Genomic DNA, 12719 nt, shown 5'->3' on the forward strand with positions numbered 1-12719 from the left:
GACACCTTTTTATAGAAAGAATAATATGATATGGGATTGGGAGGGTATAATGTGTAGGATTCAAATAAAATGTTAATATGTTTGGGAGGGGGATAATATAGGAATTAATATTGTATGAATTATACAAGTGAATTGTATGAATATTGAATGTTTATCCTTAAACTTGTTATGAGATATAAAAATGAATAAAGAATTGGAAAAAAAAAAGAACAAAATCCTCTCAAGTGTTGTTAGAATTGTTATCAAGCACAGTTTTGCATCTTTAATGGCGATAGGAAGAGACCATATGGAGTAGCCTGCTAGCATTACTACTATTATTATTCCTAGAGCATGTGGCTCTGTACATAGGGTTTGACAAGCCCTTCAGAGAGAAAGAGACTGTTAGCGTAATAGCAACCATGCTTGTACCAACAAAAAACCCAATCCCAACATGTTGAATTTCTAAGGACCAACAAGTAATGGGCACTTTCACCCTGTGAGCACAAAGGTTAAAGGAAAAATCTAGAAGGCCAACTGATAAATACCATTATTCCCATCTGCTGAAACAGCACCCTGCCAAATATTTTTTGTGCCTAATTTCCCGCTTATGTTCCTCCTTTACCCTTAATACTGCTTTCTATTTATTGAATCACTCAGTTTACTTATCACCTTATAAACAAATTCTAATCCACTGTGCTTCACCCCAAGCTCTAAAGTGCCACCAACAGTCAGGTTAAAAGGCATGCAAATCTTCATGCATGTTCATTAGATATGTCCTAAACATATGACCTGTTCATGGCCCTCGAGTACTGGAGTGAAGATCAAGGCTCTAGACAATCATTTCACATAGAGCAAAATGACAAAAGCAATCATAAAATCAAGAATAAAGCTTTTAGTTAGGCTACTCTATTTTTATTAACGATCTTGTGTGTTGACCTCACTGGAGCAGGCACTTCTAGTGGTGGCACAGGTTTCAGACATCAACTTGATGATGACTTTCAGTGCTTTTATGCAGTCCTATCTTATCCCTAGAGTTGTGACTACATAATTTCAGAAGAAAATGAAGGATTGGAGTCATTATGGGTTAAATTACCGGGAAAAAATGGCCTTGACATAATATTGGGACTGTACTATCGTCCACCTGGACAAACGGAAGCAAACGACAAAGATCTGGCAGCAGAATTGAGGCGGGAAGGCAACAACAGGAACGTGCCAGTAATGGGAGATTTTAACTACCCCGGGATAAACTGGAGTATTGGAAACTCGAACTGTGCGAGGGAAACAGAATTCTTAGAGGCTGTGAGGGACTGCTTTATGGATCAGCTTGTCAAGGAACCAACAAGAGGGAATGCCACTCTTGACCTAATCCTCAACGGGCTAGGGGGACATGCAAAAGAAGTGGAAGTTGTAAGACCACTAGGAAACAGCGATCACAACATGATCCAGTACAAATTAGAAGTAGGTATAGCAAAAGGGAAGAGAACCACAGTGACAACGTTCAACTTCAAGAAAGGGAACTATGATGCTATGAGAGCAATGGTAAGGAAAAAACTCAGAAACAGCTCAAAGAAAACAGAAATCGTAGAGCAAGCCTGGTCTCTATTCAAGGGCACAGTGCAAGAAACACAACATATGTACATCCCCAGAATTAGAAAAGGATGCAAAAAAAAAAAACCCCCGCATGAATAAACAATGAAGTGAAGAAAGCGATGAGACAAGAAAAAATCATTCCGGAAATGGAAAAAGGACCAAACTGGGGAGAACTGGAAGGAACACAGGAAACGCCAAAGAGAATGACATCAAGTGGTTAGGAGAGCGAAAAGGGAATATGAAGAGATGCTAGCCAGGGAGGCAAAAAACTTCAAATCGTTCTTCAGATATGTTAAAGGGAAGCAACCGGCGAGGGAGGAAGTAGGACTGTTGGATGATGGAAACAGAAAGGGAGTGATAAAGGAGAAAAAAGAGGTAGCCGACAGGTTAAACAAATTCTTCTCGTCAGTCTTCACAAGCGAGGAAACATCCAGTGTACCTGAACCCGACGTGATCTTCCATGGAGACCAAGAAGAAAAACTGTCAACAATAGAGGTGAGCCATGAGGATGTCCTCCAACAGATAGATGGATTGAAAAGCGACAAATCACCAGGCCCGGACGGAATCCACCCTAGGGTACTAAAAGAACTAAGAAATGAGATAGTGGGAATACTCCAATGAGTTTGCAACCTATCCTTGAAAACTGGCGAGATCCTGGAGGACTGGAAGATAGCAAATGTTACACCTATCTTTAAAAATGGGTCAAGAGGAGACCCGGGAAACTACAGGCCAGTAAGTTTGACAAGATGGTAGAAGTACTGATAAAGGACAGCATCTGTGAGCACATCGAAAAAAATGGGCTGATGAAAGCGAGCCAACATGGCTTCTGCAAGGGAAGATCGTGCCAAACAAACTTACTGCACTCTTTGAGGGGGTAAACAGCCAGTTGGACAAAGGGGAACCCGTGGACATCATTTACCTCGACTTCCAAAAGGCCTTTGACAAGGTACCCCATGAGCAGCTACTTAGGAAGCTGTGGAACCACGGGGTGGAAGGGGACGTACACAGATGGGTCAAACACTGGTTGGCAGAAGGCAGAGGGTTGGAGTGAAAGGTCACTACTCGGGCTGGAGGAGGGTCACAAGCGGAGTTCCGCAGGGGTCGGTACTCGGACCACTGCTGTTCAATGTATTTATTAATGACCTGGAAATGGGGATGAAGTGTGAAGTTATAAAATTTGCGAATGACACTAAACTCTGTAGAAGGGTTAGAACTGCGGAAGAGAGTGAGGACCTACAAAGGGACCTAAACAAACTGGAGGAGTGGGCGAATAAATGGCAGATGAACTTCAATGTAGGGAAATGCAAGATCATGCATATAGGGGGAAAGAACCCGATGTTCAGCTACCAAATGGGGGGATTAGTATTAGAGGGAAGTAACCTTGAAAGAGACTTGGGTGTACTGGTGGACACAACAATGAAGTCAATGGCACAATGCGCAGCAGCAGCGAAGAAGGCAAACAGAATGTTGGGTATTATTAAGAAGGGTATTACGACCAGAACGAAAGAAGTCATCCTGCCGTTTTATCGGGCAATGGTGTGCCCACACCTGGAGTACTGTGTTCAGTATTGGTCACCGTACCTTAAGAAGGATATGGCAATACTTGAGAGTGTCCAGAGGAGAGCGACACGAATGATTAAGGGCATGGAAAACCTTTCATACACTGAAAGATTGTAGAGACTGGGACTTTTCTCCCTGGAAAAGCGGAGACTCAGAGGAGATATGATAGAGACCTTCAAGATCCTGAGGGGCATCGAAAAGGTTGACAAGGACAGATTTTTCAATTTGAAAGAAACCACAAGAACAAGGGGACACTCGATAAAATTGAAGGGGGGACAGGTTTAGAACAAACGCAAGGAAATTTTTTTTCACACAGAGGGTGGTGGACACATGGAACACCCTTCCGGAAGCCGTGATAGGAAATAGCACAGTACAGGGTTTCAAGGAAGACCTGGATAGGTTCCTGGAGGACAAAGGGATTGAGGGGTACAGATAAGAGCAGTGGAAGGTTTAGAGATAAGTGTAGAGGTAGGTATAAAATTAGTCAGGGACTGCTGCTCAGGCAATATGCCTGATGGGCCACCGCGTGAGCGGACCGCTGGGCAGGATGGACCTCTGGTCTGCCCCGGCGGAGGCGACTACTTATGTTCTTATAAGCCTTGTGTGTAGGACCTTGTCGAACGCTTTCTGGAAGAACAAGTAAATTATATCCACCGGGTCTCCGCCGTCGATTAGTTTGTTCACCTCGGAAAATTGAAGTAAATTCGTCAAACATGACTTCCCCTTCCTGAAGCCATGTTGACTAGCTCTCATCAGGTCGTGATTTTCCAGGTGTTGCACTATGCTATCCTTGATCAGTGCTTCAACCATCTTCCCAGGAACCGACGTTAGACTCACAGGTCTGTAATTGCCTGGTTCTCCTCTGGATCCTTTTTTGAAAATTGGGATAACATTTGCTATTTTTCAGTCATCTGGTATTTGCCCGGTTCTAATTGACATGTTAGCTAGGATTTGTAAAATCTCTCCAATTTCCATCTTAAGCTCCTTTAATACTCTCGGGTGAATTCCATCTGGTCCAGGGGATTTGTCACTTTTTAATTTGTCGATCTGATAGTATATCATGTCCAATTCCACATTCACTGAGGTGAGGCTATCCTCTATGTCACTCTTGAATACCCTCCTTGTTTCCGGCATTGTTGTTGTGTCTTCATTAGTAAAGACGGAGGCAAAGAATGAATTTAGCCTATCTGCAATCTGTTTGTCTTCTTTAATGCACCCTTTCATTCCTTGGTCGTCGAGAGGGCCTACTGCCTCTCTTGCTGGTTTTTTCCCTTTTATATATCTAAAAAAGGGCTTGAAGTTTTTGGCTTCTTGCGCTATCTTTTCCTCATAGGCCGTTTTGGCGTCTCTTACCACCTTGTGACAAACAGAAACTCAATATGGAAAAGACCAAACTTTTCTTGGCTAGTCCCAATGACAAAATAAGAAACCCATTGCTTCGTCTTAATGGTCATGACTACCCGATTATTAAATCTATCAAAATTCTGGGAGTCACACTAGACTGACATTTAACACTAGCAGAACACACAAACTTAGTAGTACAAAAATGCTTTTTTACATTGTGGAAATTAAGAACCATAAAAAATATTTTGATCCTTTATCGTTCAGACTATTGGTGCAGACATTAGTTTTATGTATTTTAGACTATTGTAACATCATCTATTTAGGAGCACCCCAAAAAATTCTAAGGAAATTAAGGATAATTCAGAATACAGCTGTTCGATTGATTTTTGGTTTAAAAAAGAAGGACCATATTAGTCCATATTATCGTTTACTTCATTGGCTGCCTTTGGAGGCAAGAGTATTATTCAAATTTTCCTGTATCTGCTTTAAGCTGATATCGGGATTGTCTCCAGTTTACCTTTTTTCTCATTTTGTGTTGCATAGACCGTCAAGAGAAACTAGAAACTTCTACTTATTTGCTTATCCAAAACTTAATGGGTATAGATAGGACCCTAGCATTTCAAGCTGGTAGGCAGCAATCTTTGTTAGGTAAATATATTCAACAAGCTATGTTATCCTATTGCTGTTTTCAGAAATTAATTAAGACCACTTTGTTTGATAAGTTTATTACTTAGTGAGTTTTTTTATTGAAATTCTATTTTACAAATATTTGTATTTTTACTGTATATTGCTGATTGTCTAGCTCTTTTTAGTGTAAACCGCCTAGAACTTTTGGTTATGGCGGTATAAAGAATAAAGTTATTATTATTAGTTTGAATTGTAGATTGTAGTGTTGAATTTTTTTTCAATTATAATTCAGCTTGGGATAACAAGGTTATAGGAATATAAAGTAAAACTAAATGTCCCCATTATTCTTGTCACTGAACTCAAATTGGTTATTTCCTGCTGACAAGCATGACAGAGTTAGACCAAGAAGTGGTTAATGGCATCACATGTCATTGGGACGAAACAGATCTCTCAGAACATAAGCGTTGCCATACTGCCAGGATCTCCAACACGCAGCACTCACACTCCATTTTTGTTGCCCTTGAATCCAGCAACCCTTGCTACTGCAGTTAGAGCAAAGGCCCTGTGAAGTTCCGCTAGGTTGTATGTGTTTGCATGGTCACTTGACGCACATTGTCTAGCAACGATTCCCACATTGAGTGAATATATAGAAATAAAACAAAGCATGTACGAAATAAGGTGATACCTTGTCTATTGGACTAACAAATGCATTTTTTTGAAGGTAACCCTTCAAATCAGAAATAAGCAAATGTTGACAAATGGCAGAATATGTAAGTCAAAACAAAGAGAAATCCAACAGGTCTGCAGTAAAGACAAACACAATAAGTAAAAAGAGGTAAGCAGAATGAACATAAGAACATAAGCAGTGCCTCCGCCGGGTCAGACCATAGGTCCATCCTGCCCAGCAGTCCGCTCCCGCGGCGGCCCAAACAGGTCACGACCTGTCCAAATCACCAGAAGGGGCCCCCATGCCACCTTGGTTTCCTATTGCGTCCTATCTTCCCATCAAAGTCCTAGCCCTCCGGTCTTGCACATGCACGACCTGGTCGGGTTTCTATACTTATTTTCTGGTTAGCTTTCTCAGTATCCCACGATCCCTTTATCCCTCAGGAATCCGTCCAGTCTCTGTTTGAATCCTTGTACCGTACTCTGCCCAATCACGTCCTCCGGTAGCGCATTCCAAGTGTCCACGACCCTTTGGGTGAAAAAAAACTTCCTTGCATTCGTTTTGAACCTATCTCCCTTCAGTTTCTCCGAATGCCCCCTCGTACCTGTTGTCCCCTTCAGCCTGAAGAATCTGTCCCTATCCACCCTCTCTATGCCCCTCATGATCTTGAAGGTCTCTATCATATCACCCCTGAGCCTCCTTTTTTCCAGAGAGAATGTACAAGGTTCAGGAATGTTTATTAAAAATCTATATAAAGTTGTAATCCAAAGAAGTGACTCTCATATACACAGTCTGTGTTTCGGAGAAACATTTCTTCCTCAAGGGTCTGAAATGTCCAGTGTATATGGCAGACAACACAACCCTGTTGGGTCCGTACTCCATGTATATGAGAGTCACTTCTTTGGATTACAACTTTATATAGATTTTTAATAAACATTCCTGAATCTTGTACATTCCATTCTGCAGTCCTCTTTTAGAATATGTAAGTCAAACATAAAAGCATTTCAATGGCAGTTTCACAGGAAGAGGGAGGGGATGGGTAAAGTGAGAAAATAGGAAAAGCAGGATGAATGAATAAAGAGATACCCATGCCAGAAATGGTAGTGTATTAGACTGATCTGGTCCCATGTGGTGACAGCAGGTGAAAAGGCATGTGCAAGAGCAGTGAACCACTTTCAAAGGTTTCTGGAATAGTTGCTGGGGAGCAATTCCCACACTGGATTCCAGTCACCCTTCAGTCAGAATATGCACCCTGCTGTCCTCAGATAACACTTGCGAGTAACTTCAGGAGAGAGAAACTTGGTCAGAACACATGTTCAAAAGACTGAAACTTGGTTTATGAGCTAGTTTAGGTTGCTTGCAACACCTTCTGCAGGAAAATTTTCCAACACCAGTGAGGCCTTGTGAGTCGTACTCTCCTGCCCCAGGAAAGCCTGGGGCTGGGGCAAAGAAATATCCATGCTGTTTTCATGACTCCTGTGATTACTTGAATGCTTATCCAGCTGTCTGCTAATATATGTTAAGTACTTATACATTCTGGGTGTGTCCAACGTGGCTTTGTTTGCTCCTTCCATTAAGCTTATACAAAGTACAGTGAAATATGGCCTTATCTAGCTCATCTGTGGCCCCAACAGTATAAAACAGTTGCTCTCTGATGCCCCCAAACTCTATCTACTTTACCTGTTTCAGGATCTAACTGTGTGGGTGAGGGGGGATAATTGTTTTTCCATATTCTTTCACTGGCTCTGGTTACCTGATGTTACTGTCTTCCAAGACATGCGATGTGTGTCCACCATCTCCCTCATAAGACATCATACTTTCTTCGTTATCCATTCCCATTCTGGTGTTCTCCTGTAGCATACGAGGATGTTTCAGTTTCATTCCATCAGATTCTACATCAGAGTCACTGCCACTCTCACTCAGTTGAATAGCTGTAAGTTACAAATGAAGATAATGCTTAGAGGACACAATTCATAGCTCAACCATCAGGACAGAACTTGCAGCTACATTTATTTTGACTCCAAAGCCTATTTAACTATTTACTTTTGATAATCTGCTTTTCACTGAGGAAAAACATCAAAGTGGGTTACAATTATTGTATATACTTGAATATAAGTCGAGACCCCCATTCCCCCCAAAAAAACAGGAGGAAAAATGGCTGACAAGTATAAGATGGGGGCTTAATATTCAAGTGTCATGTCCTGCCAGGATCTGCACCGTGTCCCCTCCCACACACCCTCCTCTGTCAAGCTCTGAACCCAGCCCCCTTCCCTCCCAGGCTATGGAGCCAGCCCGCTCCTTGCCAGGCTCTGAACCCAGCCTCCCTTACTCCCTGCCAGGCTCTGCACCCTCTCCCACCTTCCTGCCCTGTCCCCTCTTGTGGTCTAGTGGCAGGCCGGGACAGGAAGGATCCCTCCCGTCCCGGCCAATTCTAACAATTTTTTTACCCCCCCCCCCCTTCCCCCTGCATACCTTTTTTCACATCCTTGGTGGTTCAGCAGTGTATGGGCAGGAGTCCCTCCCTCAGATCTCGCAACCAGCAGCGTGAGCAGGTGTGAGCTTTTCATTTAATCTAAGTCCAAAGGCACCCTTGCACAGAACTCATTATTTCCAAAGAGGCCCGTAAGTATGCTGTCTGACAGATTTCTGGTTTAGTTGAAAAACAAACGGGAGACGGACTGCAAACCCAAAATACAAAAAGCAGAAGGGCCACAAATAGACAAGATGAGAGCAGGAGTCCAAAATCAAGCACTTTATTAAACAATCCATTCTATCTGGATTTTGCTGCCTTATGCTGTTTAATATTAAAAGTAGCCCTTCCTTTTTTTGTGTTTTACATTCCTGGCTTAGACCAGAGTATGAAACGTCCCCATAATTTCTCTTATTAACAGAGCAGTATTACCAAACAGATGGGGGTGAGGCAGACTGTATCTGGTAAAGGATATAAGAAAACTTGAAGAGGTCCAAAGGAAGGCGATGAAAATGGTAGGGGGGTTTGTGCCAAAAGATATATGAGAAGAGACTGGAAGACCTGAATAGGACTGGAGAGAGATGATACTGTTTCCAAAGAAGAGAAATTGTAAAACTAGAGGGCATAAATTGAGGTTGTGGGGTGGTAGACTTAGGAGTAATATTAGGAAATTCTTTTTCATGGAGTACCTCCTCCCTGCTGTTCGCACTGGTCTCGGCCCTCCTAAAATCACTTCCTGGCCACAGGACCAGGAAGTAACATTAGAGAGAGTGTGTCATGGCAGGCACGAGTAGCATGGAGGAGGTGCTGCTGGCCAAGATTTCAAGAGGTACATGTGTGGAGGGGCGCACCACACAGAAGTGCTGGGCATCTCCTTCCTTTGCTATGTCACTGAATAATTGATCCTGGAATGTATTCCCGAAGGAGGTGGTGGAGAGGAATACAGTGAGATTTTTAAAAAACATGGGATGAACATGCAGGATTTCTAATCAGAAAATTAATGGTACAAATTGATGAACTAAGGCCAATACCGAGCAGACTTGCACTGTCTGTGTCCCATATATGGCAATTTGGTTTAAGATGAGCTGGGGAGAGCTTAAACAGGAACTCCAGTAATCTGCATCAGGAGGACTGTGCTGGGCAGACTTTTATGGTCTGTATCCTGCAAACGATGGTTTGGATAGGCTGGAGTAAGTTTCAACAGCAACTCCAGTAGCTGGAACTAAAGGACAGTACCAGGTGTACAATTTAATCATGAATTTATAATGTGTGTAACTACTGGGCAGACAGCATTCAGGGCTTTATCTACTGTCATTTTCTGTACTATGTTACTATACAGTATTTAGTAAAGGGCCCCAAAACATGTCCAAGCTTTGTAAGAAGTTAGTGCAACTTTAGCACAAAAGTTTTGTGCACCAGCTAACCCTGCGCAAACTCTTGCATGCATAGCACATATTTTTAAATGGTTATAAGGCTATTCCACCCAGAAGCAGAGATGTATGCTGAAAAGCAAAAATTTGAGCACAATTCCATGATCCCAGTGTGAAGTCTGAGGTGGTGGTATTCTCTGTAGATAGCAGGCAGATATTCTTACATGTGAGTGGCACCATCTGTGGAGCCTGGTACTGCCAATACCAAGTGCACAGTCACCATACCATGTGCATGTCTATGCCTTGGGACCATCAGTTGAAGAAACCAACTAGGAGAGGAAGGTGGGTTGTGAGGAACACTTGCTACAGGTATCTCTGCTTTCTCCGAGGACAAAGCAGACATGATATTCTCATGCTGACTCCCAAGCTGCCAGAATCATGGCCCTGGACAAGGAAAATGGATAGATAAACCAAACAAATGCTATCTTGACTGAGGTTGAGGTTGTGATTTGTGTGTCCTTTTCTGTCTTGCACAAGATCGTTGAGGAGTTGATGAAGGTGGCTAATTGTAACTAGAGAATGACACAGTTGCTGTTACCTGCCGAAACGGTGGGGGAAAAAAGTGGTTGCCATGGGCAAGGGGACAAGGCCATTCACTGTCATGTGAAGCAGTGAATGGCTTTGTTTCCGCAGTTAAGGGAGGGAACGTGCGCAGTCACCGATCCTGCAATCCAGCAGCCCCCTTCCTCCCTAATGATCGCTGATGCAACCGGAAACAGGAAGTTGCGTCAGAGGAGAAGTTTCCGGCAGCTGCATGTGACTTCAAGACTCAGGCTGCTTATTGAAAGAAATTTAAAAATTACCATGAGGGGAAGGAAGGCAGAGAGATGCTCGGACCACGGCGTATGGGAGGGAGGGGTTGCTGGACCATGCAAAGGATGCTGAAGGGGGTGGAGAGGAACAGATGCTGAAGGGAAATGGGGAAGAGAGAGTGGGGAGAAGATGCTGAAGGGAAATGGGGAAGAGAGAGAGGGGAGAAGATGATGGAAGGGAAAAGGGGAAGAGAGAGTGGGGAGAAGACGCTGGAAGGGAAGAAGATAGAGATCCCAGACAATGGGGAAGCGGAGGGAAGAAGATGGGTGCTAGACCAATAGGGGGGGGGGTTGAGGAAGAGATGGACAGGAGAGGCACAGAGCATATGGCAGAGCATATGGCAGAGAGAAGGCAGACAGTGGATGGAAGGAATTGAATGAGGAGAAGATGAGGAAAGCAGAAACCAGACAACAAAGGCAGAAAAAAAATTTATATTTATTTATTTATTTTTTTTGCTTTAGGATAAAGTAGTATATTAGTTGTGTTGATTAACATTTATAAACAAAGCCCTGCTAGCTGAACATCTCTTTCTGTAGTTCAGCAAACAGAACTTTGATTTATAAAATAACAATTGTAAAGAATATTGTTTCTTTTTAGACTTTAATAAAATAAGCGATTAATCAAAAGAATTAATAAACTTCAGTATAAAACTATTCGAGGTTTGTTTGGATGGGATCAGATGGTTTGCAGGGATGGAGACGGAGCTCATGGGGACAGGATGGGTACCAAGCTCGCAGGGACAGGGACAAATTTTTTCCCCGTGTCATTCTTTAATTGTAACATCTTTGATGTTATAATGATAGGATCATCTGTATGAGGCAGAATATCTTCTAGATCAGGGGTAGGGAACTCCGGTCCTCGAGAGCCGTATTCCAGCCGGGTTTTCAGGATTTCCCCAATGAATGTGCATTGAAAGCAGTGCATGCAAATAGATCTCATGCATATTCATTGGGAAAATCTTGAAAACCTGACTAGAATACGGCTCTTGAGGACAGGAGTTCCCTACCCCTGTTCTAGATGATGAAGATTGAGAGGTGTGTGGTTTAGATAAAGTTGTCATAGTATCAGTTTGGGTTTTTTGATGTTATCGTCAAACAGGCTGTCTTCCTCTACAAGGAATATTTGAAAGGCAGCCTTGTTCCGAAGTTTCCAGATTAGGCACTCTAAGCCAAGACAAAGGGCATACTGCTATTACCACTTCTGCTGAGATTGAAGAATTCCTTCCTCCAGACAAATTAAAACAAACTCTGACAGTTGTTTAAGTAAGGATTTAAAATAAATGGATATGTAAAACTGGAAATCCATAATTCTATTAATGAGCATAGATGAGTGGAAAATGTGCTTGTCAAAAGAGTGCAATAGCCTGGTTCTCTTCCCAGAGAAGCCATCAACTACTATAAAAACATAAGAATAGCCTTACTGGGTCAGACCAATGGTCCATCAAGCTCAGTAGCCCGTCATCACAGTGGCCAATCCAGGTCACTAGTACCTGGCCAAACCCCAAGGAGTAGTAATATTCCATGCTACCGATCCAGGGCAAGCAGTGGCTTCCCCCATGTCTTTCTCAATAACAGACTGATTGCAGTTAGGTTTGATTTTCTTTCAAACTGAACTTCCAAACCACAGTAAAGCATAAACAAAGAAAAAACACTTATCTTAATTTGTGATCTGGCTGCAAGACATCCATATGATTTGTTATTAATTTTCATTAACCTTAGGATTCCAGATGCCCAACATGGACCATGTTTCGCAACAAGCTGCTTCAGGGAGACCAGCCATATAAAATAATATTCCTAAAGTCGCTCCTGGAGTCCCCCTTTGCATACTTGATTTGCATACACTGCCTCCATTATATACAAATTTCTTTCATGCATATTTATTGTGGATTTCCTGAAAACCTGACTGCCAAGGGGGGACTCCAAGGCCGATTGAGAAACACTGAAGTAAAATACCAGAAGGATTCATAGTGAAGTGCTTGGCATCGAAAAAAGTCTTCAAACATAGAAACAAGATGGCAGATAAAAGCTAAATGGCCCATCTTGTCTGCCCATCCGCAGTAACCAAAAGTAAGGCACCCAAATCCAATTCTATAACTCAGTAGTTCTCAAATCTGTCCTGGGTGATCCCCAGCCTCTCAGGTTTTCAAGATATCCCTAATGGATATGCATGAGAGAGATTTGCATACAAAGGAGGTGGAGTATGCAAATCTGGCTCATGCATATTCATTTGGGACATCCTG

At 42.6% G+C, this 12719-nt stretch overlaps 1 protein-coding gene across 5 annotated transcripts in view; it reads right to left on the reverse strand.

Moving 5' to 3' along the window:
- TAF1 (TATA-box binding protein associated factor 1) overlaps positions 1 to 12719 on the reverse strand; it is a 596267-nt gene that overhangs the window by 9189 nt on the left and 574359 nt on the right. For all 5 annotated transcript variants that reach the window (XM_033945528.1, XM_033945529.1, XM_033945526.1 and 2 more), the window contains one exon: positions 7521 to 7698. In XM_033945528.1, coding sequence (XP_033801419.1) covers positions 7521 to 7698 — 178 coding nt within the window. The remainder of the gene's footprint in view (positions 1 to 7520; positions 7699 to 12719) is intronic.

The sequence above is a fragment of the Geotrypetes seraphini genome, chromosome 5, assembly GCF_902459505.1.
Source record: "Geotrypetes seraphini chromosome 5, aGeoSer1.1, whole genome shotgun sequence".
Classification (NCBI taxonomy): domain Eukaryota; kingdom Metazoa; phylum Chordata; class Amphibia; order Gymnophiona; family Dermophiidae; genus Geotrypetes; species Geotrypetes seraphini.